The sequence below is a fragment of the Caretta caretta genome, chromosome 2 (genome assembly GCF_965140235.1).
Source record: "Caretta caretta isolate rCarCar2 chromosome 2, rCarCar1.hap1, whole genome shotgun sequence".
Classification (NCBI taxonomy): Eukaryota; Metazoa; Chordata; order Testudines; family Cheloniidae; genus Caretta; species Caretta caretta.
Window position 1 is genome coordinate 205988194 of NC_134207.1, and position 27613 is coordinate 206015806.

At 40.6% G+C, this 27613-nt stretch overlaps 1 protein-coding gene across 7 annotated transcripts in view; it reads left to right on the forward strand.

Annotated features, from left to right (window-relative positions):
* Positions 1–27613, forward strand: part of CPVL (carboxypeptidase vitellogenic like) — a 100355-nt gene that overhangs the window by 62547 nt on the left and 10195 nt on the right. For all 7 annotated transcript variants that reach the window (XM_048838474.2, XM_048838471.2, XM_048838475.2 and 4 more), the window contains exon 13: positions 13256–13438. In XM_048838474.2, coding sequence (XP_048694431.2) covers positions 13256–13438 — 183 coding nt within the window. The remainder of the gene's footprint in view (positions 1–13255; positions 13439–27613) is intronic.

A 27613-nucleotide genomic window follows, 5' to 3' on the forward strand; every position in this document is an offset into this window, starting at 1 on the left:
TCTAGAGAGAGAAGGATTACATGCAGGATCACAGTGAGCCTCTGAGGCTAGCGAAATCCACCAGGAAATGCGGGACCCACAGAGGCAAGGACAGAGCTTTGTCATAATATAAAAACCATTAGATTTGAAAAAAACAGACACAGATCTGCTATACAAATTTTCTTAGGAATTAATTTAGTCTGGGCACTTGGAATTGCAATTTGCACTTAAATTGCAGAACTGCTGTCTTTTGGGGGTGCAGAACTTTTTGTTTTTCAATAACCTTTATTCAAATTTGATCTACAAGACCCAAAACTTCTTTTTAAATGAATTTCCATTTGGTACATTTCTTAGCTGAACTTCATCTGCTAGTTTTCAATGTAATCTTGCAATTTTTTTGAAAGAATAAATGAACATTTGTAGTGTGTGTTTTATTTCATGTTTTTTACTAAATGTTGCTACTGGTTAAACTAGATAAATTTGTGTTCAGAATATCCTGCCTACCAAATAGCTATCTTTAAACCACTCTTTGTTCTAAGATAAAGTATTCTAGATCAGTGCTGGGGAAAAAACCTGAACATAAAATTACAGCTCAGACCAAATAAGTAATAGACAGATTTAAAAAATTGTAGTTAGAGAGCATGCATAAGGCAATTCAGACTTGTTGAATTAAGTCTCTGATAAGGATTTTATTTGGTATGAATTTAGAATAATTCCTGTGAGGTCAAATAATCGGATGCAGTTTGAGCTTGGATTGAGCTATATAATTTGGGATGATCATTAAATGCTCTTGGATTCAGGTAAAGTATACAAAAATTGAGAATCTACAGTTCTATTTTTAACATCTAGTCACTTCGTATTTGAGACGCACATGAAGTATCATTATCTAGCCATCAGCAAAATGAATGAGACTTCTAGATTACCTCTGGAATGAATCAGGCTGTGTTCCAAAATCCTAGGGAAAAGCTAAGGTAGCTTCATTTGGCTGTTTTGTACTGTAGCCCTGTTGAAGTCCTTTTCCCTTCCTCTTTTGGTTTGATAGTGAGGAATTGTATTCATGTGTAGCTTTGCACTGGAATACAAATATTCTGCTCTGTTTTTTGCAGTTAATCACAGATTTGTTGTTAATTTGCATTAATTTATCAGGTACCAGAGGTCAAAAATCATCATTCAGACCTATTTATTTCATTGCTTGTTATAATCCTCAACAAAAGGAGGTGTGGAGTGGAGAAAGGACCATTTAACATAATGAGGGAGAAGGATGATAATCTTTCGGAGACCTTTTTTGTTTTTTTAATAAGACTAAAATGTTCTCTTTGGACCCATTTTAAATGCATCACGGTTCTATGTTTACTTATTGAGCATTCCGCAGCTGATTACTGTTAGGCCTTGCTTTGTGAATGGAAAATCTGAAGATGCTGGCTGTTTCTTGCATTAATTATTTTACCAAAAAAACCAGTTAACTCCTGTGACCGCTTGGGGATATGTCTGGGTCAAACTATGAATTCCATATTATTTGGATGAGCCCTATATTTTTTTTCAGGGGCTCTGCTTTGTACTGTAACCTCCTTTATGGATTAGAGCATCTGTTTTGTAGCAGGCTTAATACCTAGTGGAAAGACCATCTGAAAACCTATGGCAGAGCTACCATAGGTGTTAGACGTTCCCCTACTGGAGTAATGCATTTTCTACTGGTAGGGCCATTGACTTTGAATGATTCTACACAGAAACTGAAGGGGAGGGGAGTGTAGCAGGAACCCATAACTCCCTCATCTGAAGCACATGAGCAAAATGGAGAAAGACTTTTTAAAAGATGGTTTGTTCTCTAAGCAAGGGGGCTGACCACCACCACATACGAGAAGATAGAGCTAAGGAATGCAGGAAGGGCTGCCTGGCCTAAGGACACTGACCAAATCCAGGACTAACAGGAGGGGTGAGATCAGATGGGACGTGGAGGTGGAACAATGGCTGCATTCGGGATTTTGTTTTACCAAGATTTGTAACTCTGTAGTGTACTTTAAAATGAATTGATTATAGAGCCATAAAGGACCATTATGGTCATCTAGTCTGGCCATAGGACTTCCCTGAACTAATGCCTATTTGATCTAGAGGGTATCTTGTTTTTTAAAAAACATTTAAAAAAAAATTCCAGTGTTGCAGAATCCACCATAACCCTTGGTAGGGTATTCCAGTGGCTAATTACTCTCATTGTTAAACCCTTGTGCCTTATTTCAAGTCTGAATTTGTCTAGCTTCAACTTCTAGCCATTGGATTTTGTTATACGTTTGCCTGCTAGCTTGCAGAGCCTTGTATTACCATATCTTTGTTCACTTGCAGTCACTTCGGTCACCCCTTAATCTTCTCTTTAATAAGGTAAATAGATTGAGCTCCTTGAATCCATCTCTATAAGGCATATTTTCCAATCCTCTTATCCTTAATTCCAAAAGGATCCTGATAAATAGGAGAGGATTCAGACAAGAGGCATAAGAATGATTATAATGTCTGTGGTAAAGAAATTCCTATCTAAGCCTATGTTCCTTGTTTTCCTGCCACATTGTTACTGAAGCATTGACCTAAAACTAGAATGGGAACTAGGTGGAATCTCCTTCCTCAGAAGTTTTTAAGGTCAGGCTTGACAAAGCCCTGGCTGGGATGGTTTAATTGGGGATCGGTGCTGCTTTGAGCAGGGGGTTGGACTAGATGACCTCCTGAGGTCCCTTCCAACCCTGATATTCTATGATTCTAGAGCTTTGGTGGCACATAGACACGTTTCCCCCATAGTCCAAGCAACTGGGGACTCAAGAGGGCTGAGGTGCTGGTTCCAAGGTCTAAAGTGGCTGGACTTCAGGGTCCTGTCAAACATGGAGTCTGAGTATGGGGAGTGTGTCGGAGAGATCTAGACCTAGGAACAATGACCAGGCACTATCTGACTGTAGTGGGGTTTAGAAGCATGTGGGATCCCACACTTGGGTCCACTCACAACACACTGGTGTCTCTCCAGAGACAATCCACATTTATTTTTTCTTATGTGCTGTTAGGGGGAGAGAACGTACTTTCAAGATCGCCTTCTTTACTCCCTTCTATGCCCTACCTTCCCCCATCTGTTGTTTCCCCCATCTGTTACTATACTCCTTTCAAAGCTGGTCATTCTTAATATGTTGGCTATAGCAGGGCAGGAAAGGTTGAGTGAAAGGAGGTGCTCTTGCCCCTGTCAGTAGTGGGAATGAAGAACTAGCTTGGGACTGTTTATACTGCTTCTACTATTTGATTAGTTTTGGACACTGTAACAGGGCATTCTGTCCCCCAAAGTTAGTTGTGGTCTGGGTCCAGCCAGGCCTATTCCAAGGTTCTCTCCCCTTAGGAACAGACATTCTGGGACTTGAACATCCCTAGAAGGGTCATGTAACCAAGCTGGGAGTAACACCAGGTGGGAAATCGGAGGGGAGAGAGGTAGGTGATGATCCTGTGTGACAGGACCCCAGTGTAGAAGGCAAGCCTGTGGCAGTATGTAGTTAGTAGTATAGCCAGTGTGGAGCAGGAGGTGCTGGGCATATCTCTGTGGTAGGCTAGAGTGACGGTCTAGGAGAGCTGGGACGCATTTAGCTGAGAGGAGCTGCAGGCACTATTGCCAATCCCAAAGGTTCAAAAATGATGAGTCAGACCCCGAAAAATCATGAGACTATTTTAAAAAAAAGATTTTATTGTGGTTTTGATCTTTTTTGATTTTTGAACTCTCAGTTAGTGTTGTCAACACTCACACATTTATCAATGCAGTTAATTCTGCCCAGTCCCTCATCCGTTCTGACCTCCCAGCCTCACCTCTATTCCTCCTGCAGCTGCAGGCCATCTTCATCCTTCCCCTTGCTCCTTCCCTGGCCAGGTGTTGCAGGGATTGGGGGGAGAGAAGTGAAGGGAGTAGAGCTGCCTGGGGCTGGTTTAAAGTTTCTGCTCCCTGTTTCCCTCCCCTCATATGACAATGATGTCTGCTTCTGAGGAGAAGGGAGCGAGCTTTGCCTGCTTCTTTCAGCATTCTTGATTAGCCGCTCTTCCCCAGCAGGCAGAATCTGCTTGCATCTGGCCCCATCGCTGGCCAAAATCCCATGAGTCCTGAAGAAATCATGAGAGTTGGCAACACTGCGAAGAGGCCAAGCAGGAGGCCTGGGTTGGAACTCCATTAAGGGAGCTGGAGAAACAGCCAGGAGGGACAGAGCGAGCTTTGTGGCCTGCGTCATCAAGACAAAGGAACCGATGGGAGATTGTGCATGGCCAAGGAACAATTGAATCCAGGCACGGCTAATGATAGTCATGGAGAGAAAGGTACTACAGGCACCCCGCATCAGTGCGGTAGCTAACGAACTATACTGAGCCTCATGGGACGGGGAAGGTAATTTCTTCAGGGAGAATGGGGAAGACAGACCTCCAGGAGTGGTCTGAGACCTAGCAAAAGAAGCTGGGTGGAAGTGTTACCCTGGATTTGAGGGGTGTGTGTACCCCAGAATGTGATGAAGCCAATTCCAACCATATTATGTGCATTTAGCTACCAGGAATTAATGAACTAGAACACCACATAGTTAAGGGTTAATTTGAAGCAAGGTCACATCTAGCTGGCAGTTTCAGCTATCAGAGTGGGAGGAGGGGACAGACAAGTAAACAACTTAATGTTCTTAACTGAGACTAAAAACCTTGTTGGTTGGAAAACCTTGAATCTAGACGTCTCTGATATTAAACCTTTACTGAAAGTTAGAAAAGTGATGATCCAGTAGGGGATCATTATGACCTGTGTGTTTTGTAGAAGTTAATGATAAAAGATTAGTTAATAGGGTGTACTTTGGAGCAGTCCTCCGAAGCCACCTTGAGAGAGGTTTTTTCTTTTCTCCCCGGTGGGTGAGCAACTGACCACTGTTAATTACTCAGTACCGTTCCAGATATTGGGTAAATATCTGGGATGTTCTAAACCTGTTGCTTATATCTGTGTGTGTGCTTAAAAAGTCTAATAAACTGCAGTGGTAGATAAGAGCACGCTTATTTGCATTAATCTTATCAGACGGAATTGCTGTGTTCCTATTGATTTATTCCTGACATCACCTGGAGTGAAATAGTTAAGTTACCTCTTCTGTGGGTTCCGAAAACCCCAGGTAAGAGAAGGACTGTGTGTTTTGTTTGGATTTTGTTCCAACCTAGAAGAGGTGGACTTTTGTGTTAGACTGCAGAGTCAGTCCCACAGCAGCTTATAAGCCTGAGGGGAAAATTCAGCTGATGTGCCCGATGCCAGATCAGTTAAACCACTTTTACAGCGACTACTTGAAGCTTTTTCCTTCTTTTGTTGCCGTTCTTTATGTATAAACTTTAAAATGTTAAAGGTGTTTCACAGCAACCTTGCTCATTACTTTTAGAGAGAAAATAACCCCCTGATGTGCAACAGACTGTGACTGTACATTTCCTGGGACTGTACAGTTCCCTTTAAACTTGTCACTCTGTTCTGGAATTCTGTTTTGTTGTCCTGTCATTGGGCAACACTTAAGAGACAGGTTCGTTCTTCCAGTTAGTTAAGCCGCTACGATGTCCCATTCCACATATTTGGTGCGCTTGTGGATCTTATTTCAACTATCAATAAATTAGCTAAAACCTTACTTAGAAAAGGATAGGCACAAATTTTACTGCTCCAAAGTATATACAAATATTGTGGGGTGTTTTTTTGGAAAATCTGAGAACACAGACAATTTATTTGATTAAAAAATCTTAACTGTGAAGTTCTGTTTTATTGTGTGGGAGTTCCCTCCATTTAAGAGAGTCTTGTATGAAAACCTCTTTCTTTCTCTTTGAAAATATTGTTCCACAAAACATTGTGAATGGAGCAGTAAATACTTAAATCAACTTGTGTTTAAAATAAAAGATGGTTTTTTTTTTAAATGTACATTAGAGAGAGCAATCACACTGAAGCACTCTTGCATAACTTTCATGAGACTGGTATTACTCAGTATTACTTTTCATAGTTAGGACGCTGCCTCTGTATCAGTTTGTGCATCCAAATATAAGCAGAAAATGAGCTTTGATTGTACTATTTTTGAAGCAGATTGATCGTGTTTATTACGGTAGTGCCTAATGGCCAACCAAGAACAGGGCCCATTGTTCTAGGCACTGCACAAACACAGAGTAGTCCCTGCCCCAAACAACTGATAATCTAAATGGACAAGACAGATGCAGGGTGGGGAAAGGGGTATAACACACCAGCAGAATGAACTATGTGATGGTGGTAAATGGCATGTTAGTGCCATGATTTTATTTTTATTGATGGATTTACTTAGAAGGGGCTAAGCTAAATGAAAAGAAAAGGGAAGGGAGAGGGGACAGCAAAGGGTGGGGTGGAGGTTGGGAGACAGAGCAGGGGAGAAGAGGGTTAAGGAGTAGGTATGGAATGAAGCTGCGATTGAGGGACTATGAAGAGAAAGGGAGTTGAGAGGATCAGCGCAAAAAGCCAACCAGCAGGGCAGAGAAAATGCAGTCAAAACTGTAGAAATATTCCTTTTCCTCAACAGAGAAAAAGGATTGGGGGAATTGTTTGTTCTGCCTCTTTCTGTTTTTCTAGAACTAGCTTATTTGTTAACATAAGGAGCATGAGATGCCCTGTGGTTCGTTGTATAGAGCCCTGGACTGGGTGCCAAGACACTTGCATTCTGTTCCTCTCTCTTGCCCAAGATCACTCAGCAGGTCTGTGTTGGTTTTCCTTCCTACCCTTCCCTATCCTCTGTTTTCCCTCCCAGCCTTTGGCTGTCTCGTCTATTCAGATTGTAAGTTCTTTGCGGCAGGGGTTGACTTTTACTGGCACTACCATAATACAAATAACAAATATCCCTCCGTTTCTGTGATTCTTCAGCCTGTTCATTCAGACAATAGAGGACTTTCACTCTCTTCGTAGCCAGGGAGCAGGATCAGGGGCTTGCCCCACTCTGCGTGGCTTCCAGAAGCAGCAGCATGTCCGTCCTCCGGCTTCTAAGTGTAGGGGCAGCCAGGGGGCTTCACACGCTGCCCCTGTCCCAAGCGCCTGTGGACAGGGCAGCTTGCAGAGCCGCCTGGCTGTGCCTCCACGTAGGAGCCGGAGGAGGGACATGCTGCTGCTTCTGGGAGCTGCTTGAGGTAAGCACCACCCAGAGCCTGCACTCCACCCTATCCCACGCTCCACCTCCCTGCCCCAGCCCTGATCCCCCTCGCACCCTGCTGAACCCTCAACCCCGCACCCCCAGCTGAAGCCCTCATCCCCCACCCCAACCTCCTTCCCCAGCCTGGAGCCCCCTTCCACACCCTGAACTCCTCATTTCTGGCCCCACCCCAGAGCCCGCACCCCAACCCCCAATTTCGTGAGCATTCATAGCCCACCATACAATTTCCATACCCAGATGTGGTCCTTGGGCCAAAAAGTTTTCCCACCCCTATTCTAGAGGAAGCATAAGCAGAGCTTGTAGCCCATGGCTTCTCTCAGGTGACGCTGCATCCAGTATTCCCTAGATGGAGCTACTATAAGGTGGGTGCATAATTGGTTGGAAAACCGTTCCCAGAGAGTAGTAATCAGCGATTCAGTCATGCTGGAAGGGCATAACGAGTGGGGTCCCGCAGGGATCTGTTTTGGGTCCGGTTCTGTTCAATATCTTCTTCAGTGATTTAGATAATGGCAGAGAGAGTACACTTATATTGTTTGCGGAGGATACCAAGCTGGGAGGGGTTGCAAGTGCTTTGGAGGATAGGATTAAAATTCAAATTGATCTGGGCAAGGAAGGATTTTTTGGAACATTTTCTTATACAATTCAACAAAATTCAACGTTGTATGAAGGCAAACAACCATAATACACCAAATTGCACAAAGCACATGGTACGATAGCTGTGAGTTAGGACTCTCCAGTAGTCGAATGAATAAGTATGCAGCACTTCCCAGCAGATGTTTCACTACCTTGACATCTATTCACCATTTTGGTTGGTGAATATGAACATGTTCAAAATGGAGATAGATAGCAGCCAACTGAGATCATTCCACAGCCTGAAACAGCTTAGGCTGCTGTTGAATCATTTCCCCAAACAGGAAACCACAAAATATTAGAGAGTAAGGTCACTAGATCATTGGGAAAGGAGCACAAGTTTGTCTGCAAAGTGTTATGATGTCCTGTAAGTAGGACAAGCTATGGCAATGGAACTAGTATTAAAAAAAACAAACTAAGAAAATAAGACTGATTTTGTAAAGCACAACTTTCTCTGCATTCAACAGTAAACCTGAAACAACTTCCAGCTGTTTCGATAACTTTGTAATTAGGAGTATTCAGGAAGATGTGACTTGTATTCATGGTTTTGCCAATTACCTGCCTCCTCCTCAAGTAGGGTTGCCAACTTTGGTTGGACAAATTCCTGGAGATTTCATCACGTGACATAATCTTTAATTCCTGGAGACACCAGGACAATCCTGGGGGTTTGGCAACCCTATCTCCAAGGCTAAAAATTAGAAGGGAATCTAATGTTTTTCTGTTGCCAGCCATGTTTAGAATTGAGATGAGAATCATGCCTTTCAGTTTTGATGACTAAACTGCTATTTATTCCAGTGGTTAAGAAGTTTTAAAACTTCATTACATATGTTTAAAGAAGATAAGGCTGTATATTGTTGGAAGGTACAGATTACATTTTCTGCAATTTTACAGTCTAAAATTTAGTCTGTCATTTTATTCAAGGTAAAAATCACTCAGTGAAGTTTTTCTATCACCCTCATTTTTAAAGTGAGTGACAAATGTATACTGGCAAGGGCCCTCTCCCCTCATCTAATCTCTGTCCTAGACTTTATGGAGAGCCCTGTACAAAGTTAATATAGCCTTAATTGATCATCCTAGCCTCCTGTGCATGGGTGGCGGGTGGACCCCCTCTTCGGGAAGGCTAGCTCCACAGCCCCGCCCCTGCAGCAGGAGCCCTGAGGCCACTGAGCTGGAGAAGCCCCAGGCCACCTGGAACCCTGAGACGCCTTTTCCCTCCCCCTCGCACCCCGCGCTGCCAGAGGAGCCCTGGGATGGCCTCAGTCCTGGGCCGGCCCCAGCTGGCCGGCCGACCTGAGGCCTGGCCCGAGCAGCCCCAGCCGGCCCTGAGCGCCCCAGCCCTGGCTGGCCTGTGGCAGTGGCTCCTATTATACCTGCTGCTCATGCTCCTGTGGATCCCCAAGGTGTACACCATCAAGCAGTCAAAATATGATTGGTTTAAAAATCATGAGACTTTCTAAAACAAAATAAATTCATTGTTCTTTTTACTTGCCTCGTGTGTCTGAGCCTTTAAAGTTCATTTTCAAGCTTTTCTTTGCAAACGTGAGGCGAGGAACTTTTTTAAATGGATGCTGTGATTCTCATGATTCCAGGAGCTGGTGCTTTAAGAAAAAAATATGAATATTGTGACAGTGGATCCTCCAGTAGTTTGGGAGCCAAACCACTGGCTTTTCTGCTGGGGTGAGGACAAATGCTGCATTTCCTCTCTACTACATCCGCCAGTGGAACAACTTTGGGGAAAACTTTTGTGAGGGGATCCAAATGGTTTTCTCTTCCTCTAGAGAGGATCACAGGCCTCTGATTAGCCATTTCTTCCTTGATTCTGTGGCCACAGAATAAGTTTCTACTGCAAAAGTCTGGAATAAATCTCACTTGCTTCAGCTAGCCAAACGCCTAGATGTATTTAACATTAAGTACCTGGCATCAGTCAGAGTGCAATCTGAACATGTCTTCAATCAGACTTTTTCTGTAAACTGTGGAAGACTGTGTTGACTTCTTCCCAGTCTATCTCACAGCTGACTTTGTAGAGAATTTTGAGAGTCCGTTAGAGTCAAGCTGACATCCTCACTAGACGCTGTATGCCCTAAACAGCTAGCGATGCAGGAAAATTGTGAGGCTGAGATGGGGCAGAGCCATAGTGTTGGATATGGCCTAACTCTACCACTATTAAAATGTCTTCTGAATTTCTCATTTGGGAAGCTGACGGAGTTTCTGTGGCTCAACACCTAACTATCTAGCCTAGTACCTGTTTGTGTAATCAGGCCCAAAATACTGGGACTAATAATCACTGGTAACCAATTCCGAGAAACATACGGAAAGAGCAAAAGGTGAAATTTTAACAGCTTATTAGAGGAGTGAAATTGTGTTAAAAAGCAAGCATTTAAAAAGCAAGCTGACCTCCTATGAATTAAGTGTCATTTGTGATAGAGAAAAGTTTTTCTCCTCTGTGGTTTTGCCTCAGCATCCCTTGTATTTCTCTTTATTCTGGTTTCCACCATAACATTAGAAAGAGATTGCTTATGATTTTTTTCCCCAAGAGAAACAATCTTACTATATTAGGAACTACACATAGAAGTAGCAATTAATCTTCCCTTTCTCACAAGTTATTTTTTTATATAGAGTAACTCGACTAGAAGAATCATTGAGAAGTGCCATTTTAAGTAATGATCTGTAGTCCATCTAAAGACTTGGTATTTGTACTAAAAAGTTCATTTTGCTGGCTTTTTTATGTAGATAAAGCTATATAAACTTTCTCTCCTAGAAGTAGATTTGTCAGTAACAAGTGATGGGACAAGTTAATGCTAGTTTAGACAGTATGTAACTTCTGTGTTAGAAATTCCATAAAGCGTATTTTATAGAAGATTTACCAGAGTTGTTTAAAGCATAATCTTGTCTGTATAATCTTGACTGCTGTTAGATCCTGATTGATAATGCTGTTCTGCGTTCTAGCCTATACTCGGGAGCACAACACAGATATAATTGTTCCCATACTGTTGAATATGACAGCTGCAGAAGATTTTTCAGTGGCCATGAGGAATCAAGGTCTTTGAGGCAAAGCTCCTTTATATAAACAATGCAATTATTTTATTGAACTAGTTTGGATGAGCCTTTATAGAAAAAGCTTTTACTTTCTAGGATTTTTGGTAACAAGGAATAAATAGCACACAGGAAATGCGTTCATATTCTCGACATATAAAGGTCTTTGTTAGTTTGAACACTACCAGACTGCTGTTAGATCCTGATTGATACAAAATGTAAATACTACTTAAATACAGGATTTATAAAGAAACCTTACTCTGGAGTGAGGAAACTTTTTTTTTTTTTTAAATGCAGATAATACACTTTTCCCCTCTTGTTCCTAAAGTAATATGCACACTTAATTTGAGGATTCAACAAATTTTCTTTACTCTTGCAAGTGGGAAAGTAGAAAACCTGGAACCCCTCTGTCACAGTTCAGAGCAACTGTACCTTAATTCCCCTGTATGGTAGGGCAAGGACATCTATTCCCAGGCTTCCAGCTCCCTTGGCCATCACCTTTCTTTGATGGAGACACTAATCTCTCTCTCTCTTCTGACCCGGGTATCTCCAGGCTGAACAGTTCCCTGCCTTTACTATATTATTGCCAACAAAAGACAGGCTGTCGAAGCAGGCTTCTCTTGCCTTCTCTTCAGAGAGTAATAACAGAATAATTGCAACAATTATAAGTTACCACACAGCTCTCTCTGTGCGAGCTTATTTATTCTTAGGGTAAAAGTGTTGTAGAGAAAACATATTAAAAACAATAAAAAAGTCTACATAAATGCTCAAAAGCTTACTAGAGGTCAGTGCAATTCTGACATTGGCTCTGGAAGGTGGTTAGTCCTTCAGACCCCACAAAGAAGGTCTCTTCTATGGTCACAAGTTCATAACAGCCTCAGCTTAGAACCAGCACACAGTTCTATGGGGCTTCAGAAGGCCAAGAGCTTCCAACCTTTCCTTAAGGATTGGGGCCCTCCATGGACCAAAGGTCCTGTCCATTTGCTGGATCAGGAAGAAGGCCCTGAGTCATCTTAAAACTCAGGGTATTTATTCAAAAGTCCTTTCTAGTCTGTTGGTCCCCGGAGAATCCAGATTTGGTAATTGAACTGTCCTCTGGTAACCAGTGATCAGCAGACAAATGGTCCCCCACCTCAGGGCAAAGCTTCAAAAGTTGTTTGTATTTGGGGGGTTTGCAATCCAGTTCCACCCCATACTTCCTAGGAATTCTACTTTATGTATTTTCCCAAAAGATCAAACATTGTTTAGCACACAGTCTTTTGAAGTTCACATTGTCTCCTGGAGATTGCATTAATCCTTCTTCCTCCTAAAGAAGTCCCACAATGGTACAAAAACATTTGCATTCCAATACAATGGACTACATAGATATTAAATGTAATTAAGTAAGGTTTAATTTAATTCCATAAGGTTTGCCTGGGATATTGTCTCATGTGTCACCCTCCCCCACAAAAAAACTTTGCCCCATCAGAGAGAGTCAGAAGACATCCACTGGTTTGAACACCTATCTATGTGTAGTTTGTTGCTTTGTGGTTAGTAGTGCTCCCATCATGATCCACTTTCTGCATATGCTCAGGCCCAATGTCAAAGGGTTAATGGCATTTATTAATATGTCAAACTTTTTATGTAAGCAGTATTTTTAAGGAAACACTAAATCTTAAACTAAACATATATTTTAACTTAAGTTCTCATCCTGATTTTATTTATATACCACTATATTTATACCATACTTCTTTGCTATTCTTGTGAAAATTATACCTTTTTGCCTGAATAGAGGTGTTAAAGTGCATCACAGAAATGTCTGATGTGGTATTTCTTAATCACTGTTACCACTCTGTTGTTTCCACAGAAGTGAGTAATAAAAATCCTACCAGCCATTATAAAAGTCCTGATTCAACTACAGTTTTGAGAATGCTAAATCCCTGGCTTCCTTGGACTATCTACTTTTTCTAAACTTCAATCATAGATTGAGCTTTTGCATTGGCTTTCAGTAATAAAAATGCACATATCGCAGATATAACTATTCATAGTCAAATAACATGCTATCTTCAGGAGCCGAGAGCCCTCAGTTTTGATTGACTCTTAGAAGACTATTGAGACAGTTGTGTGAAAACAAATCTTGCAATATCTGGATTTCTCAGGTCTTTTTGACACCAGTTTGGGCATAGTATGGGTACTGCAATGTTGGTGGTGGTGGTTGATCTCCTCCTGGAGAAAGAGAGAGAGAACATGGCTGAAATTCTGAGCAGCCCAGAAATCACACGCAGAGGCCAGTTGTGGGAGACAAAGATGGCTTTAAGTCATGTTTGTGTCTTTGAAATTTCAGACTACTCCACTCCAGAGGTTCATTTGGCCACCCAGGGCCTAATTGTGCTGAATCTAAAGGTTACTGTGGAGCTAAATTTTGTTTAACTGAGCTTTACAGTTTATTTAATATTGACTGCTTTGTCGTCTTCCAGGTTCTATTATACAATGGGCAGCTTGATATCATAGTAGCAGCTCCACTGACGGAATGCTTTCTACGTACTATGCCATGGAGCAAAGTGGAAGAATACAAAAATGCTGAAAGACTTATATGGAGGATCCATCCCCTTGACAAAGAGGTAGCTGGTTATGTGCGCCAAGCTGGTGAATTCTATCAGGTAAGGAAAGGAAGCTCTTGAGACACGGACTCTATATAAGCAGTTGTTGTCTATGCTGAGGATATTATCTTATATATTTAGGTTCCTTCAGGTCAGGTTGTACAGTAGCCTGCTACTATAATGGTAGTAGATGATACCACCTGTGATTGACAGCCTCAGGAAGTGCCAATGACTTTGGATGAATGAGCATTTTAGGAGGATAGTGGCACCCCAGATGGAGGAAATGTTATTGAAAGGTGGAAGAGTTAAACCACAGTTTAACCAATGGCAACCACAAACTGGTGGGAAGGCAACAAGAAACCACCCTCTCTATTTTTTTCCGATGAGAACTATCATGGAAGAACAAAGGTAACACGATCCACGTGTGGCGCTGGACGGTGAGACCACCCCACCACACAGACCTGAAGGCATAACAAATTATACGGGGGAGGAAGTTCCAGCCAGTAAGAGTGGTGGTTGCAGTTATAATGGTGCTGCACCAAATCCTTTGAGGAGTACGGTGCCTGATAATTGCACCAAGGAAAAGAATGATCTGAACCTTCATAAATGAATCATCACAGTAAGAACATGGAATGTGAGGAGTCTGTGTGAAGGGAAGGTTGTCCTTGTGACCAGTGAATTGGAAATATGTAAGATTGTTGTATGTGGAATCTGAAAGCTGTGATGGAATGGTAGGGTTTGTTTCATGGAAATGGGTGGGTATGTGGTGTACTACTCAGGATCCAAGACCGTGAGGAAAAAATAGGGTTGCATGTATCTTATCCAAGGAGAGATCAAAGTGTGTGTTTGGATATAATCCAATCGGAGATAGAATCATTACGATTCACCTTCAAGTAAACCTAATTAATAAGTAGATCATACAGGTTTATGCCCCTGTGAAAGCAGCTCACGCCACCACAGTTGAGTTCTATGAACAGTTTGAAGAGAGACTCATTAAAACACCAAGCAAAGACCTCATCCTTGTATTTGGAGACCTGAACCTGAAAGTTGGAGCTGCAAGCGCTCATAAAGAAGTAATGGGAAACAATGGTCTGGATTTACAAAATGAGAGAAAAAGGTGTTTAGTTGAATTCTGCTGTTCTAATCATCTGGTCATTACAAACACAATCTTACCCAACATCTTAGATGTATATTTACATGGAGGTCATCTGACAGCATGACCAATAACCAAATGGACTATGTAATGATACAGGGATGCTGGAGATTGTGTGCAATGAATAAACACTTGTCCAAGTACAGACTGCAGGTTAGGTTATCAACTATTATCCTGAAGCCCTGAAACCTAAAATTGCAATTTAAAAAGATAAGATGTTCAGCAGGTCCACAACATCTGGACTTGTCCAAAATCACCAAAAACTACATGACTTCTGTTCCGATCAAGATTGAGTCATTGTCATAAGTGAAAGAGGAAAACAATGTGAATGAACTTTGGAATCAAATGAAAGCTATCATGCTTAAAGGTACCAAAGCACACATTTTGAAAAGTCAGGGTTGGACTGCACCATGGTTAACAGAGAAGGTGTTTTGAGCTGTCAAAGAAACAATACAGAGTGAAAGAGAGTGGCTTGGAGACTAAAGAATGTAGGAGAGAATACAAGGTATTGAGCAGACAGATTCAAAAGCAGACTAGACGAGTGAATGCGTCAGGGCAAAATTCAAGGAACTTGAAAATTACAGAGGGTAATAATACAGAAGGTATGTTCACAGTGGTCAGACTTCTTACTAAAAAAGTTTTCCCTGCAACCAAGCATAATAAAAGACCATGAAGGCAGAGTTCTTACTGAAGGTGATATTAAATGCAGATAGAGATTGTGCCAATCTGCATGCCTCATCAGAGCCACTTGTGATACAGGAGTACAGAACCAGAGCCATCAATTCTGTAAGAGGAAATAGGGCGTGCTATTATGAAAATGTAGCCTGGGAAAGCACCAAGGGTACATAAAGTACCCGTAGGATTGCTAAAAGTGATTGGTGACTATGATATTGATTTTGTGGAAAATTTGCAGTGACATATAGATGACTAGACATTGGCCGGACCACTGGACAAAGGGAATATTTTTGCCGTTGCCAAACAAATGGGATATAACAGAGTGCAGCAATTCTACCAGTTTCCTGATACTGAATGCAAATAAAGTGCCGCTCTACGTAATTTGGGATTGAATGAAGCAGAACTATCACCACCACAAGTATAATCACCTACTGATTGTGTTTCATTGACTACTTCCAAATGTTTGACATGACCATCTGTGGAGGATACTAGTAAACATGCAGAGTTCAGTCTCTACTGTCAACAGACCCACAGTGCAAACAGAATTAAGTGATGGTGAGTGGTTTTTCACTGGGTGTGACACAAGTGTGCATTCTGCCCCAAGTCTTTTCAACATGTATGCAAAATGTATTAAGATACAAGCCCTGGAAGATTTGGATAAAGTAGAAGGAGCTGGGATTTCCATGGGTGGACACTTCTTAACCAATCTCAGATGTGCTGATGGTATGACACTCTTTACTGCAACCATCAATGCAATTCAACAAATGCTGGAGTCTCTAAAAACTGTTAGTGAGGAATGTGGACTATTCCTGAATGTGTGGCAAAAATGAAATGCGTTTCACATTGACACAATCAGTAACAACAGGATGCAAGCAGACATGACTATTAACAGTTAAGCTGTAGAAGCAGTAGGTGAACTTAGTTATCTGGGATCATACATATCCAACCAAAGAAGCTACTCCAAAGAAATCGGAAGAAGACTTGGGATGTCTTGCTCAGCCATGGCCTCCCTTACAAAAGGGTGGAAAAACTGTGGCATCTCAAAATGCATGAAGGTTTGACTGATTTTAAAAAGCATAATTTTTTCCATAATGACTCCTATGGATGTGACTCCTAGGAAATTAATGCTACTGACAAGAAGAAAATCAAAGCCTTTGAGATGTGGTGCTAGCATAGGATCTTCTGCATCTTCTTTTCCAACCAGGAGATAAAGCTTATGTTAAAAATATTATTGGAGAGAAGTGGACTCTGTTTTCAGAAATTAACAGGCACAAACATATGTACTTTTGTCACATCCATGCATTGAGATGGAAATAACCTTGAGCAAATTATCATGGAAAGATTGGTGGCAGGTCATGGTAGTAGGGGAGGACCCACAAGGAGACTGGTAGATGGTGTGCGACAGATCGTGGGAGTTTAGCTGTTTAGTGTGCAAAGTTAGCAATAGATTGAGACAGCTTCCAAAAATTCTGCTATGATATCACCAGTATTCAGGCATGAATAAATTAACTCTACTTACTTACCTATTTAGTTTCCTAATCCTAAAGAAGGATACATTGTATGGTCAATTTTTTGATAGATAAGTCTGTACATGTGCAGCGATCTGGCTGAAATGAAAAGTGGAAAGGCCAGGAAAAAATAAACTGGCATGATGTTTGTTTTGAAGTTTTTGTCATTGATGCTTCAGTAACTTTCTGCATGAAGAGCAATTTTTTATGGTGTTACATTAATTTTTTGGAGTTTGGTTTTTAGAAGCACAGTAAGTAATACTATGGATAGCTAAAATTTCATACATCCCCCAACTAGACCCAGGGGCTGCCTAGGAAGTTGATAGAAAGCAAGAGCTCAGCGATGACACTACAGCAACACAAAGGACCAAACCAACAGACCTTCAGTGACAGCTTGAGTCCCATAAGAAACAATGATTGCTTGCCCCTACTCTCAGGTTAAAAACTTCTTTAAGGCCCCAATTCGGAAAGGTACTTCATTGGGACTGTTTGCATACTTAAAGTTTAGGCATGTGCTTAGGCCACACTTTGAAAAAGTATTTAAAGATGGAGACCCAAGTTATGTTTACAAAGGTTGGTTTGGGTCCTTTATGGTATCTCCTATGTTCAAAACTGTTATCACAGCACTAAAAATGGAACCAGATACCATGTTTAAAGCATATCTGTAGTTAGTTTTGCTTTTCAAACATGACATCCCATGACCTTCATTAAAAAGTGAGTTGGCCAAACTATAGCTCTAACTATATAATATTTTACCATTATATAGCAATATGGCTAACTCTTGCAGGTAATTGGAGATCACAGGCATCTTGGACCCTGGATGTTGGTGACAATTGCCAACACTCCTTTGTAGTGGATTTTGTTGTTCTTTGCTTTTCAAAATTGGAAATTTGCCAGTATATGAGCACATGCTAGCTCTGAAGTATAGCTATGAAATATGAGCCTCCAAGACCACTTTGGGTAATATTAAAGTTGGCAAAATGCTCAAATAATGTCCTGATATATAAAGAATATTTATAAGCAAAGTCAAGCCTGTGGAACTAGTTGGCAGCTTCTGTTCTTCCTGGTACCATCACAAATGATACGTTGTTAGTAATCTCACCAGAAAGACTATAAACCCTGAAGTGGTATCTTGAGGTAGAGACACACATTGGTTTGAGATTGTTGGAGTGTAAGAAAATAAATGTATTCTCCTAAATAATACTTGAAGTAGCTTTTTGTAGAGTCTCTTACACTCATCTTTCATACTTCAATTGTTCTCTCAATTATTTTTAGTAACTTCTTGGTCTTATTAGGAAAAGAAACTTATTTAGAATGAATTTGACTTGAATCTCTTCTGCCTGAACAAGAAACAGTTAAAAGGAAAAGAACCAGAACACACTCACACTCTCTCTCCCCTGCCCTCGCCCCCCCCCATGCTACTATTGGGGACACACACTCATACTCATGCTATAATTAGAGCCAAGAATAATTTCATCAGCAACTTCAAGGATCCCATTCAGAGGGTCATCCGTAAAAATGATGGCCCTGGAGAAAACAGACATCCCACATATTTGTTAATGATTCAGTTTGAATTTGCTTTATATTTTTCTTCTGAAAACTGTCTTTCCCCGGAACAAAGTACAGCATGTGCAGCAGCCCGGCAGGCTTCTCAGCATACCTGTGCTCTTGTTCTCCTCCCACTTTCATTGTAGCTGCCAATAAAAGTGCCTTTTCAATTACATGTTTTTTGTTGATCCTGTCCAGTAAGAAGTATTGAAATCTACATTTCATTTCACATAGAGCAGAGAACAGCTGATCAGTGTTTCCATAAAAACAATGAGGAGTCCAATGGCACCTTAAAGACTAACATTTATTTGGGCATAAGCTTTCGTAGGTTAAAAAACCCACTTCTTCAGATGCACGGAGTGAAAATTACAGATACACGCATAAATATACTGGCACATGAAGAGAAGGAAGTTACCTTACAAGTGGAGAACCAGTGTTGATGAGGTCAATTCAGTCAGGGTGGATATGGTCCACTCCCAATAACTGACGAGGCAGTGTCAATACCCACAATATGCCAACATTTTTATGGCCGACTTAGAACAACGCTTCCTCAGCTCTCATCCCCTAGTGCCCCTCCTCTACTTGATGTACATTCACAGAATCCTAGAATCATAGACTTTAAGGTCAGAAGGGACCATTATGATAGTCTAGGCTGACCTCCTGCACGACGCAGGCCACAGAATCTCATCCACCAACTCCTGTAACAAACCCCTAACTTATGTCTGAGCTATTGAAGTCCTCAAATCGTGGTTTAAAGACTTCAAGGTGCAGAGAATCCTCCAGCAAGTGACCCCTGCCCCACGCTGCAGAGGAAGGTGAAAAAACCCCAGGGCCCCTGCCAATCTGCCCTGGGGGAAAATTCCTTCCCAACCCCAAATATGGTGATCAGCGAAACCCTGAGCATGTTGGCAAGACTCACCAGCCAGACACCCAGGAAATAATTCTCTGTCGTAACTCAGATCCCACCCCCATCTAATTTCCCATCACAGGCCATTGGGCATATCTACCACTAGTAGTCGAAGATCAATTAATTGTCAAAATTAGGCTATCCCATCATATCATCTCCTCCATAAACTTAATCAAGCTTTGTCTTGAAGCCAGACATGTCGTTTGCCCACACTGCTTCCCTTGGAAGGCTGTTCCAGAACTTCACTCCTCTGATGGTTAGAAACCTTCATCTAATTTCAAGTCTAAACTTCCTGATGGCCAGTTTATATCCATTTGTTCTTGTGTCCACATTGGTACTGAGCTTAAATAATTCTTCTCCCTCCATGGTATTTATCCCTCTGATATATTCATAAATAGCAATCATATCTCCTCTCAGCCTTCTTTTAGTTAGCCTAAACAAGCCAAGCTCATTGAGTCTCCTTTCATAAAACAGGTTTTCCATTCTTCGGATCATCCTAGTAGCCCTTCTCTGTACCTGTTCCAGTTTGAATTCATCCTTCTTAAACATGGGAGACCAGAACTGCACACAGTATTCCAGATAAGGTCTCACCAGTGCCTTGTATAATGGTACCAACACCTCCTTATCTCTCCTGGAATTACCTTGCCTGATCCCAAGACCGCATTAGCTTTTTTCACAGCCATTTTACATTGGCAGCTCACAGTCATCCTGTGATCAACCAGTACTCCGAGGACCTTCTCCTCCTCTGTTACTTCCAAGTAATGTGTCCCCAGTTTATAACAGAAATTCTTGTTGTTAATCCCTAAATGCATGACCTTGCACTTTTCACTATTAAATTTCATCTTATTACTATTACTCCAGTTTACAAGGTCATCCAGATCTTCCTGTATGATATCCCGGTCCTTCTCTGTATTGGCAATACCTCCCAGCTTTGTGTCATCCGCAAACTTTATTAGCACATTCCTGCTTTTTGTGCCAAGGTCAGTAATATAAAAAGATTGGTCCCAAAACTGATCCTTGAGGAACTCCACTGGTAACCTCCTTCCAGTCTGACAGGTCACCTTTCAGTGTGACCCGCTGTAGTCTCCCCTTTAACCAGTTCCTTATCCACCTTTCAATTTTCATATTTGACCCATCTTTTCCAATTTAGCTAATAATTCTGCACGTGGAACCGTATCAAATGCCTTACTGAAATCGAGGTAAATTAGATCTACCGCATTCCCTTTGTCTAAACAATCTGTTACCTTCTCAAAGAAGGAGATCAGGTTGGTTTGACACGGTCTACCTTTTGTAAAGCCATGTTGTATTTTGTCCCAATTACCATTGATCTCAATGTCCTTAACTACTTTCTCCTTCAAATATTTTTCCAAGACCTTGCATACTACAGATGTCAAACTAACAGGCCTGTAGTTACCTGAATCGCTTTTTTTACCTTTCTTAAAAATAGGAACTATGTTAGCAATTCTCCAGTCATACGGTACAACCCCTGAGTTTACAGATTGGTTAAAAATTCTTGCTAACAGGCTTGCAATTTCATGTGCCAGTTCCTTTAATATTCTTGGATGAAGATTATCTGGGCCCCCCGTTTTAGTCCCATTAAGCTGTTCGAGTTTGGCTACCTCAGATGTGATAATATCTACCTCCCATTTGTCATCCTACCATTATACCTAAGCTCCTCATTAGCCTCATTAAAGACTGAGGCAAAGTATTTGTTTAGATATTGGGCCATGCCTAGGTATCCTTAACCTCCACTCCATCCTCAGTGTTAAGCAGTCCCACTTCTTCTTTCTTTGTTTTCTTATTTATATGGCTATAGAACCTTTTACTATTGCTTTTCATTCCCTTTGCAAGGTCCAACTCTACATGGCTTTTGGCCTTTCTCACTTAATCCGTACATGTTCTGACCTCAGTAAGGTAGCTTTCCTTGCTAATCCCTCCCTTGTAGGCTTTCTGCTTTTTCTTAATCACCTCTCTGAGATGCTTGCTCATCCAGCTTGGTCTACAACTCCTGCCTATGAATTTTTTCCCCTTTCTTGGGATTCAGGCTTCTGATAGTTTCTGCAGCTTTGACTTGAAGTAATTCCAGGCCTCCTCCACCTTTAGATCCACAAGTTTTTCGGTCCAATCCACTTCCCTAACTAATTTCCTTAATTTTTTAAAGTTAGCCTTTTTGAAATCAAAAACCCTAGTCACAGATCTATTTTTGTTTATACTTCCATTTAGTTTGAACTGAATTAGCTCATGATCACTCGAACCAAGGTTGTCCCCTATAATCATTTCTTCTATGAGGTCCTCACTGCTCACCAAAACCAAATCTAAAATGGCATCCCCTCATGTCAGTTCATCAACTACTTGGTGAAGGAATCCATCGGCTCTCATATCCAGATCTTCATTATATGGACCCACAGGAAGGAGGCCCTTGAAGAATTCCACCTGGATTTCAACAGTTTCCACCCCACCATCAACCTCAGTCTGGACCAGTCCACACAAGAGATCCAGTTCTTGGATACTACAGTGCAAATAAGTGATGGTCACATAAACACCATCCTACACTGGAAACCTACTGATCCGTTATCCTTACCTACATACCTCTAACTTCCATCCAGGACACACCACACGATCCATTGTCTACAGCCAAGCCCTAAGATACAACCATATTTGTTTCAATCCCTCAGACAGAGACAAACACCTACGAGATCTTTTTATCAAGCATTCTTAAAACTACAATACCCACCTAGGTAGATGTCCGGGCTCAGGCTCTGGGACCCTGTTAGGGGGTGAGGATCTTAATGCCTGGGCTTCAGCCTGAGCCTGGATGTCTGTCCTGAAATTTTATGACCTTGCAAGACCAAGTCTGCAGGTATGGGCCAACCGTGGATGTTTTATTGAAGTGTAGACATTCCTGGAGAGAGAAGGTGTTGCAGGTGGGACGGCAGATGCACTCAGACATTGAAGGGAGTAAGAAGGCTCCTCCAGGGCCCTGAGTCAGAAGGGTAAAGACACCAGCAGGAAGGAGATCTGTGGAGAATGCAGAGAATGTCAAACTCCAGGCAAGAAACGCTAGGAAAGCAGGAAGACAGTGCCCATTTTGAAATTGTGGGAAGACTGGAGCTTTTGAAAGACTTTGTGCAGGATTTAATAAATTGATTGCCAGAAATGGGGTTTGTTTTGAATATCTGGATGGTGTGGGCTTTTTAATGGACCCTAAGCAGAAGGGGAAGCTAACGCAAGACACTGCAGAGCTACCTATAGCCAGCAGGGGGCACTCCAGAGTGGCACACTCTTACGCATGCTGAATTGTGTTAAGGAGACTTGTAGGTTTGCCCTATGTTCATGCTAGCACTGTTCCACAAGTAACACTAGTGGCATTGTGGGAGATTTTGAAAGGCCACAGATGTGGAACAGCAGTAGGAGGACTAGATGAACTGTTCAGCCAGTGTGCATGCACGCTAGCACTGAAATACTTCAGGATGAAATGGTATTTAGTTCTGCTGAAGTTTAGTCTACCCCAAATGGCATCTAACACATTTTTAAACTATCTGGGAATTGCTTTTGTGTGTGGATGTGTTTTAGCTGGAACAAATGGTATTTGACACAATACACTTCTGTAGATTAGGCCTTAGAATGCCTTCTGTTCTCCTTTCTGTACTCTTTTGTGTGTGTGTGTGTGTGTCTGACCCTGTCTTGAGTGTTTTGCCAGGCTCCCTGATGTAAAGTATTTTTTCGGAAAGGCCAATGTGCTGAAAGTCTCTTCTAATTTAGACCATAATTAAAGGAGAAAGGGGCACTTAAAGGTAGCTTATTGCCAAAATCAAAGGCCTTTGGCAAACTTCAGCACATGATTTGCTCTTCCCAGGAATATCAAATAAATCTAGGATTAAAAGATATTCTAACATTGCATAATATGCAGTGAAAGAAATGAGAATCACATGTGTTTGTGATAAGTAAGAGGTGTTTAAACTCTGTATCCAGGTCTTTGCATTTTATTTAGGTGATTTTAAAACTTTGGCAGAGATCCTCTACTCTTACTGCTGAACTATAAAATAGAATTGTTCTGCAGTAACAAAAGCATTCTCTGTGGAACTTGGATCTGTAGACTCTACATATCAAGTGTGTGGTAATGGAAAAAATTGACTATAATCGTGATGGACCTTCTCTTTGGTATTAGTCGCATAAAACAGAAGCATGTGTCTGTGCCAAAAATGAAACCTTATTTTCTGCCAAGCTCTCTGATTCTTAACTTAAACTACAGTATGTTAGACTCCAGTGTAAATCCTTTCTATTAATTAGAAGGGAGGAAAACACACCAGTTTAACTAACTATATTTTTTAAAATGTATCTGATTTAAACTAATGGAATCCCTTAATTTAAAGAGACTAATTTTAAGACTTACCAATTTAAACTAGTTGCTTAATCAATTTATCAATTTATTTAAATGTGTATACGTCTAGGTGTTTACACCAGTTTAACTAGATTTTAAAATAGATTAACTAAATCTAGTTAAACTGGTGCATTTTTTTTTTTTTAGTATGGTCCTGGACAAGGAAAAGGAGGGGATGAAGATCTAAGAACAAGAGACTTCATAAATTAGCTTCCCTCTTGTAGTTCTCTCAGAGAAAACTTATGTAGGTTTCAGCAAACACCAAAGCTTTAAGTCAATGAAGACGTGAGATCAGCACATTGTGGTGTGGTGTTTGGGGCAGAACAAATAACTTCCCTTAACATTCATATTGGGTGCTGGAACCCACTGATATATATGTAAGAATATGGATCTGATCACATTTGATGAATCTGCACACCTCTTCAGGGTCTACTTTTTTATAGCATTTTAAAGACCGACTACAGGAATCTCATGGCAATCCCAATCGAGGACACAGCGGAGATTGGGAATAGTTGCAATTTTATCTCCTGATGATGTGTTTCTAGATGTAGATAAATGTAAAAATAAAATGGTAACAATGCTTTTAATCTAAATCTAAATTTTAATAGCTTACCACAGAAGCAACACCCATGCTAAGGCCCTTTTTCAGTCTGTGGGAATTGTACAACTATACCTGGAAAATGTATAGTTGACTCTGTTCAATCATTTAAAAAAAAAATTAAGAGTCCTAGTGTAACCATTTGTAACCATTTCAGAGGGAACATCATTATCCAGATGGACAATTTACATCCCAACTTCCTGCCCTGTATCTCCATTGTCTAGGCAAAACTTCACAAGTCCTTAGTGTATTTGCCAATAATTTTCCCCTCGAGATTAAAATGTCTGTTGGTCAGAACTTGGATAAAATCCGAGCCAGTACCCTCGGTTTTATCCAAGTCCTGCAGGAAAAATTATTTAATCAGAATAATTACAAATGCAAGAGTTCTACTAACGGAACAGACTGTTTGATATGACTTAAAAGTATTTGGCCTCAATTCAGCAAAGTACTTAAGTCTTATGACCCATTGTACTCGATCAACTTTTGCTTAAGCATGTTACTGAATCTGGGGGTCCTTGTGAGGATTTTATAGATTGCTGTAGCTGTTTTGCGGTAAGCAGTATCAGTAAACATGCAAAGAAAGGGAGGTTGTTTTTGATGGAAGAAAGAAACTACTAAGTAGATTTGGGATAATTAAGAACAGCTAGTTCTCAGGAAGAAAAACTTGGCTTTGTTATGGTAATTGTTAAACTGCAGACAACACTTGGCTCCTGCCATGAAGAGCAACTGAACTAGGTTCCTGATTAGAGCTAGGTGAAATTTTTTTGGACAAAACTCTTTTTGAGGAAGAAAATGGAGGTTCAGCAACACTGAAATGTGTTGCAAATTCATGTCTGCTTTGCCTAATTGTTCATGTTGGGAGCGGTGGAAGAAAGCAAAATTCTAAAAAGTCAAAATGCTTTCTTTCAACTTTTTTGAAATGAAATATTTCAATTTACTGTTCCATATGACTTTTTTCATTTAGAAATTTCCTTCAGTTTTATTTTTAAAATGTTCAAAAATGTTAAGCTTGAAATTGAAACAAACTGATTTGTTCAACCCAAAATTGATGTATTGATTTTTTTTTTTAATTGGCAGTGAACCATAATATCTGTTACTAGTATATCTGTGTCCCTGATGTCAGGCACAGAGACAACTCTTCATGCAAAAAAACTGCAGACAGATTGGATTTAATATCTGCGTTGTGCATTCCCTTTGAATATTTGGTATAGATTATTCTTAAATCTGTGCCCGTGCACATACATGGTACATTGATGTATACATGTTTGTTTGGTACTGATTAGACTCTAGTTTTAGGTAACTTTTTCTTTCAACTCGAATGTACAGCATACATTTATTTTATGAATCCACTAATAAGAAACTCTGTTATCTGTACTAAGCAGTGCAATTAGACTGGCCCTAATTGAGCAATGTAATTCTTTGTTCAGGTAATACAATATACATTGAATCAGCCATTCTAGAAATATCTTTCCTAAAATAAGAAACCAGTGAGCTTAATCCTCCCCCTTTTTGAACTAAATTTTAAAATATCACTAGTGACCTGTTCCAGTCTGTGAAATCTATTTCACAGAAGAAGTGACTCCCATATGACCAAAACAAAACAGTATTTGTCCTCTTAATGTAAAAATCAAATGTGACAAATGATTTGTAGCTTTATCTGTAGAGTCACAGATTTTTAAGACTAGCATAGAGGGTTGTGATCATCTAGTTTGACTTTCTACTATGGGACTTCCCTGAATTAATTCCTGTTTGAACTAGAGCATATTTTTAGAAAAACATCTAATCAATAAAAATAAATCCAATCAAAATCCAGTACGCTTCTGTTGGGTTAAATTCTGCTTATCCACCTGCAAGCCCACTGATTTCTGAGAGATTGCACAGATGTTGCTGGGTAGAAACTTGCCTTTTTGTTATCTATTGTGCTGTCACCAAAGACGACAATAGTTGAGGCTTCTTGGGCTATCCTAAAATTGAGTGTCACAACATTGTGCATTGTTCTTAACACCCTATGAAGTGCAACAGTATTAGTGCTGAATGAATAATTCACAGTGAACATGTTTTACTAATTAATTGAGTCTTTCTATCTGTGGAATCTGTATAAGCAAGTTGCAATGTCTTTTACTCTTTTATTTTCCAAAGTTTTCATTTCAGTTTTCACTGATTCTGAATATTCTATTTTAGCTGTTTCTTAGCTGCAGTTTCACAGTTTTGCAGTTTCTGTGTTGGGTGAGCATGCAAGCAAATACTAAAATTAGCATCGAAATCTACTTTCACAGATAACTCTGCTGGTTGGCAGGATCACTGAAATGTTCATGGAATTAATGCAAAAAAGTGTGCACATTTTTAATAAATATTTCAAAGTATCCCCCTCTCAACCTAACGACTACCTTAGGCTGCAAGCAAGAACCACGTCATCTTATGTTTGTAGAGCTCTTAGCACAATGAGGCCTCAATCTTGATTGGAGCATCTAGGCACTATTGTCTCATAAATATTTTTGATGATAAAGTGGGTATGATCATGGGTGAAATGAATTAATTTTAGAAGTCAACCAGTATTTGTGTAAAATATATTATTTACCCAACTATAATTCATTGATAGACTGTCATATGAGTAGATTAAGCCTACACAGGATTTTTGTTTGCTGTATAATATGGATGGATTTAAATCACAAATACAATTTTTGGTAACCCTCAATTTATTTAGGCCATGTCTACACTAGAGACCTTACAGCAGCACAGTTGTACTGCTGCAACTGCTCCGCTGTAAGGTCTCCAGTATCTCCAAAGCTCTCCCCTTGGCGTAATTAAACTACCCCCAATGAGTGGCAGTAGCTATGTTGGTGGGAGAGCATCTCCCGCTGACACAGCACTGTCCACACCAGCGTGTCTCTCGGTGTAACTTATGTCTGTCAGGGTGGGTGAGCGACATATGTTTTACTGACAAAAGTGCTAGTGTAGACATAGCCTTAGAAACTCCAGATTCCCATGATCATAGGCTCAATAATCAGGAAATATTCTGCTCCTGGGATGTCGGTTGTACTGGAATGCAAGCAATGCAGCTGATGACTAATCTATAAAATACAAGTGTAGCCACAACAAATAGCTTATGTAATAACATGTATAGTATGCACTTAGTACTTGTAGGGTGGAGAACTGCTGCAGTGACCCCTACTGGGAGGAAGGGTCAAACTGGCCGGCCATGAATTCCCTTGTTCTAAAATTAGCTAAGAAGACTGTGTTTGTGTGTGTGTGAGAGAGAGAGCAGCTAAACTTTTTTATTTTTTTCACAGCTGAAAATAGCAGCAAGATTCAAATATAAATGGTATTTATATCAATAGCGAGTGTCCATTAATGTTGCCATAGAATAGACGCTGCTTTTGATACCATTGACCTTGAGGTATGGTGACTTTGATTATCTGTCATCCCTTATTTCCTTTCCTTTATTTCCTTTCCGTTCCTTTATTT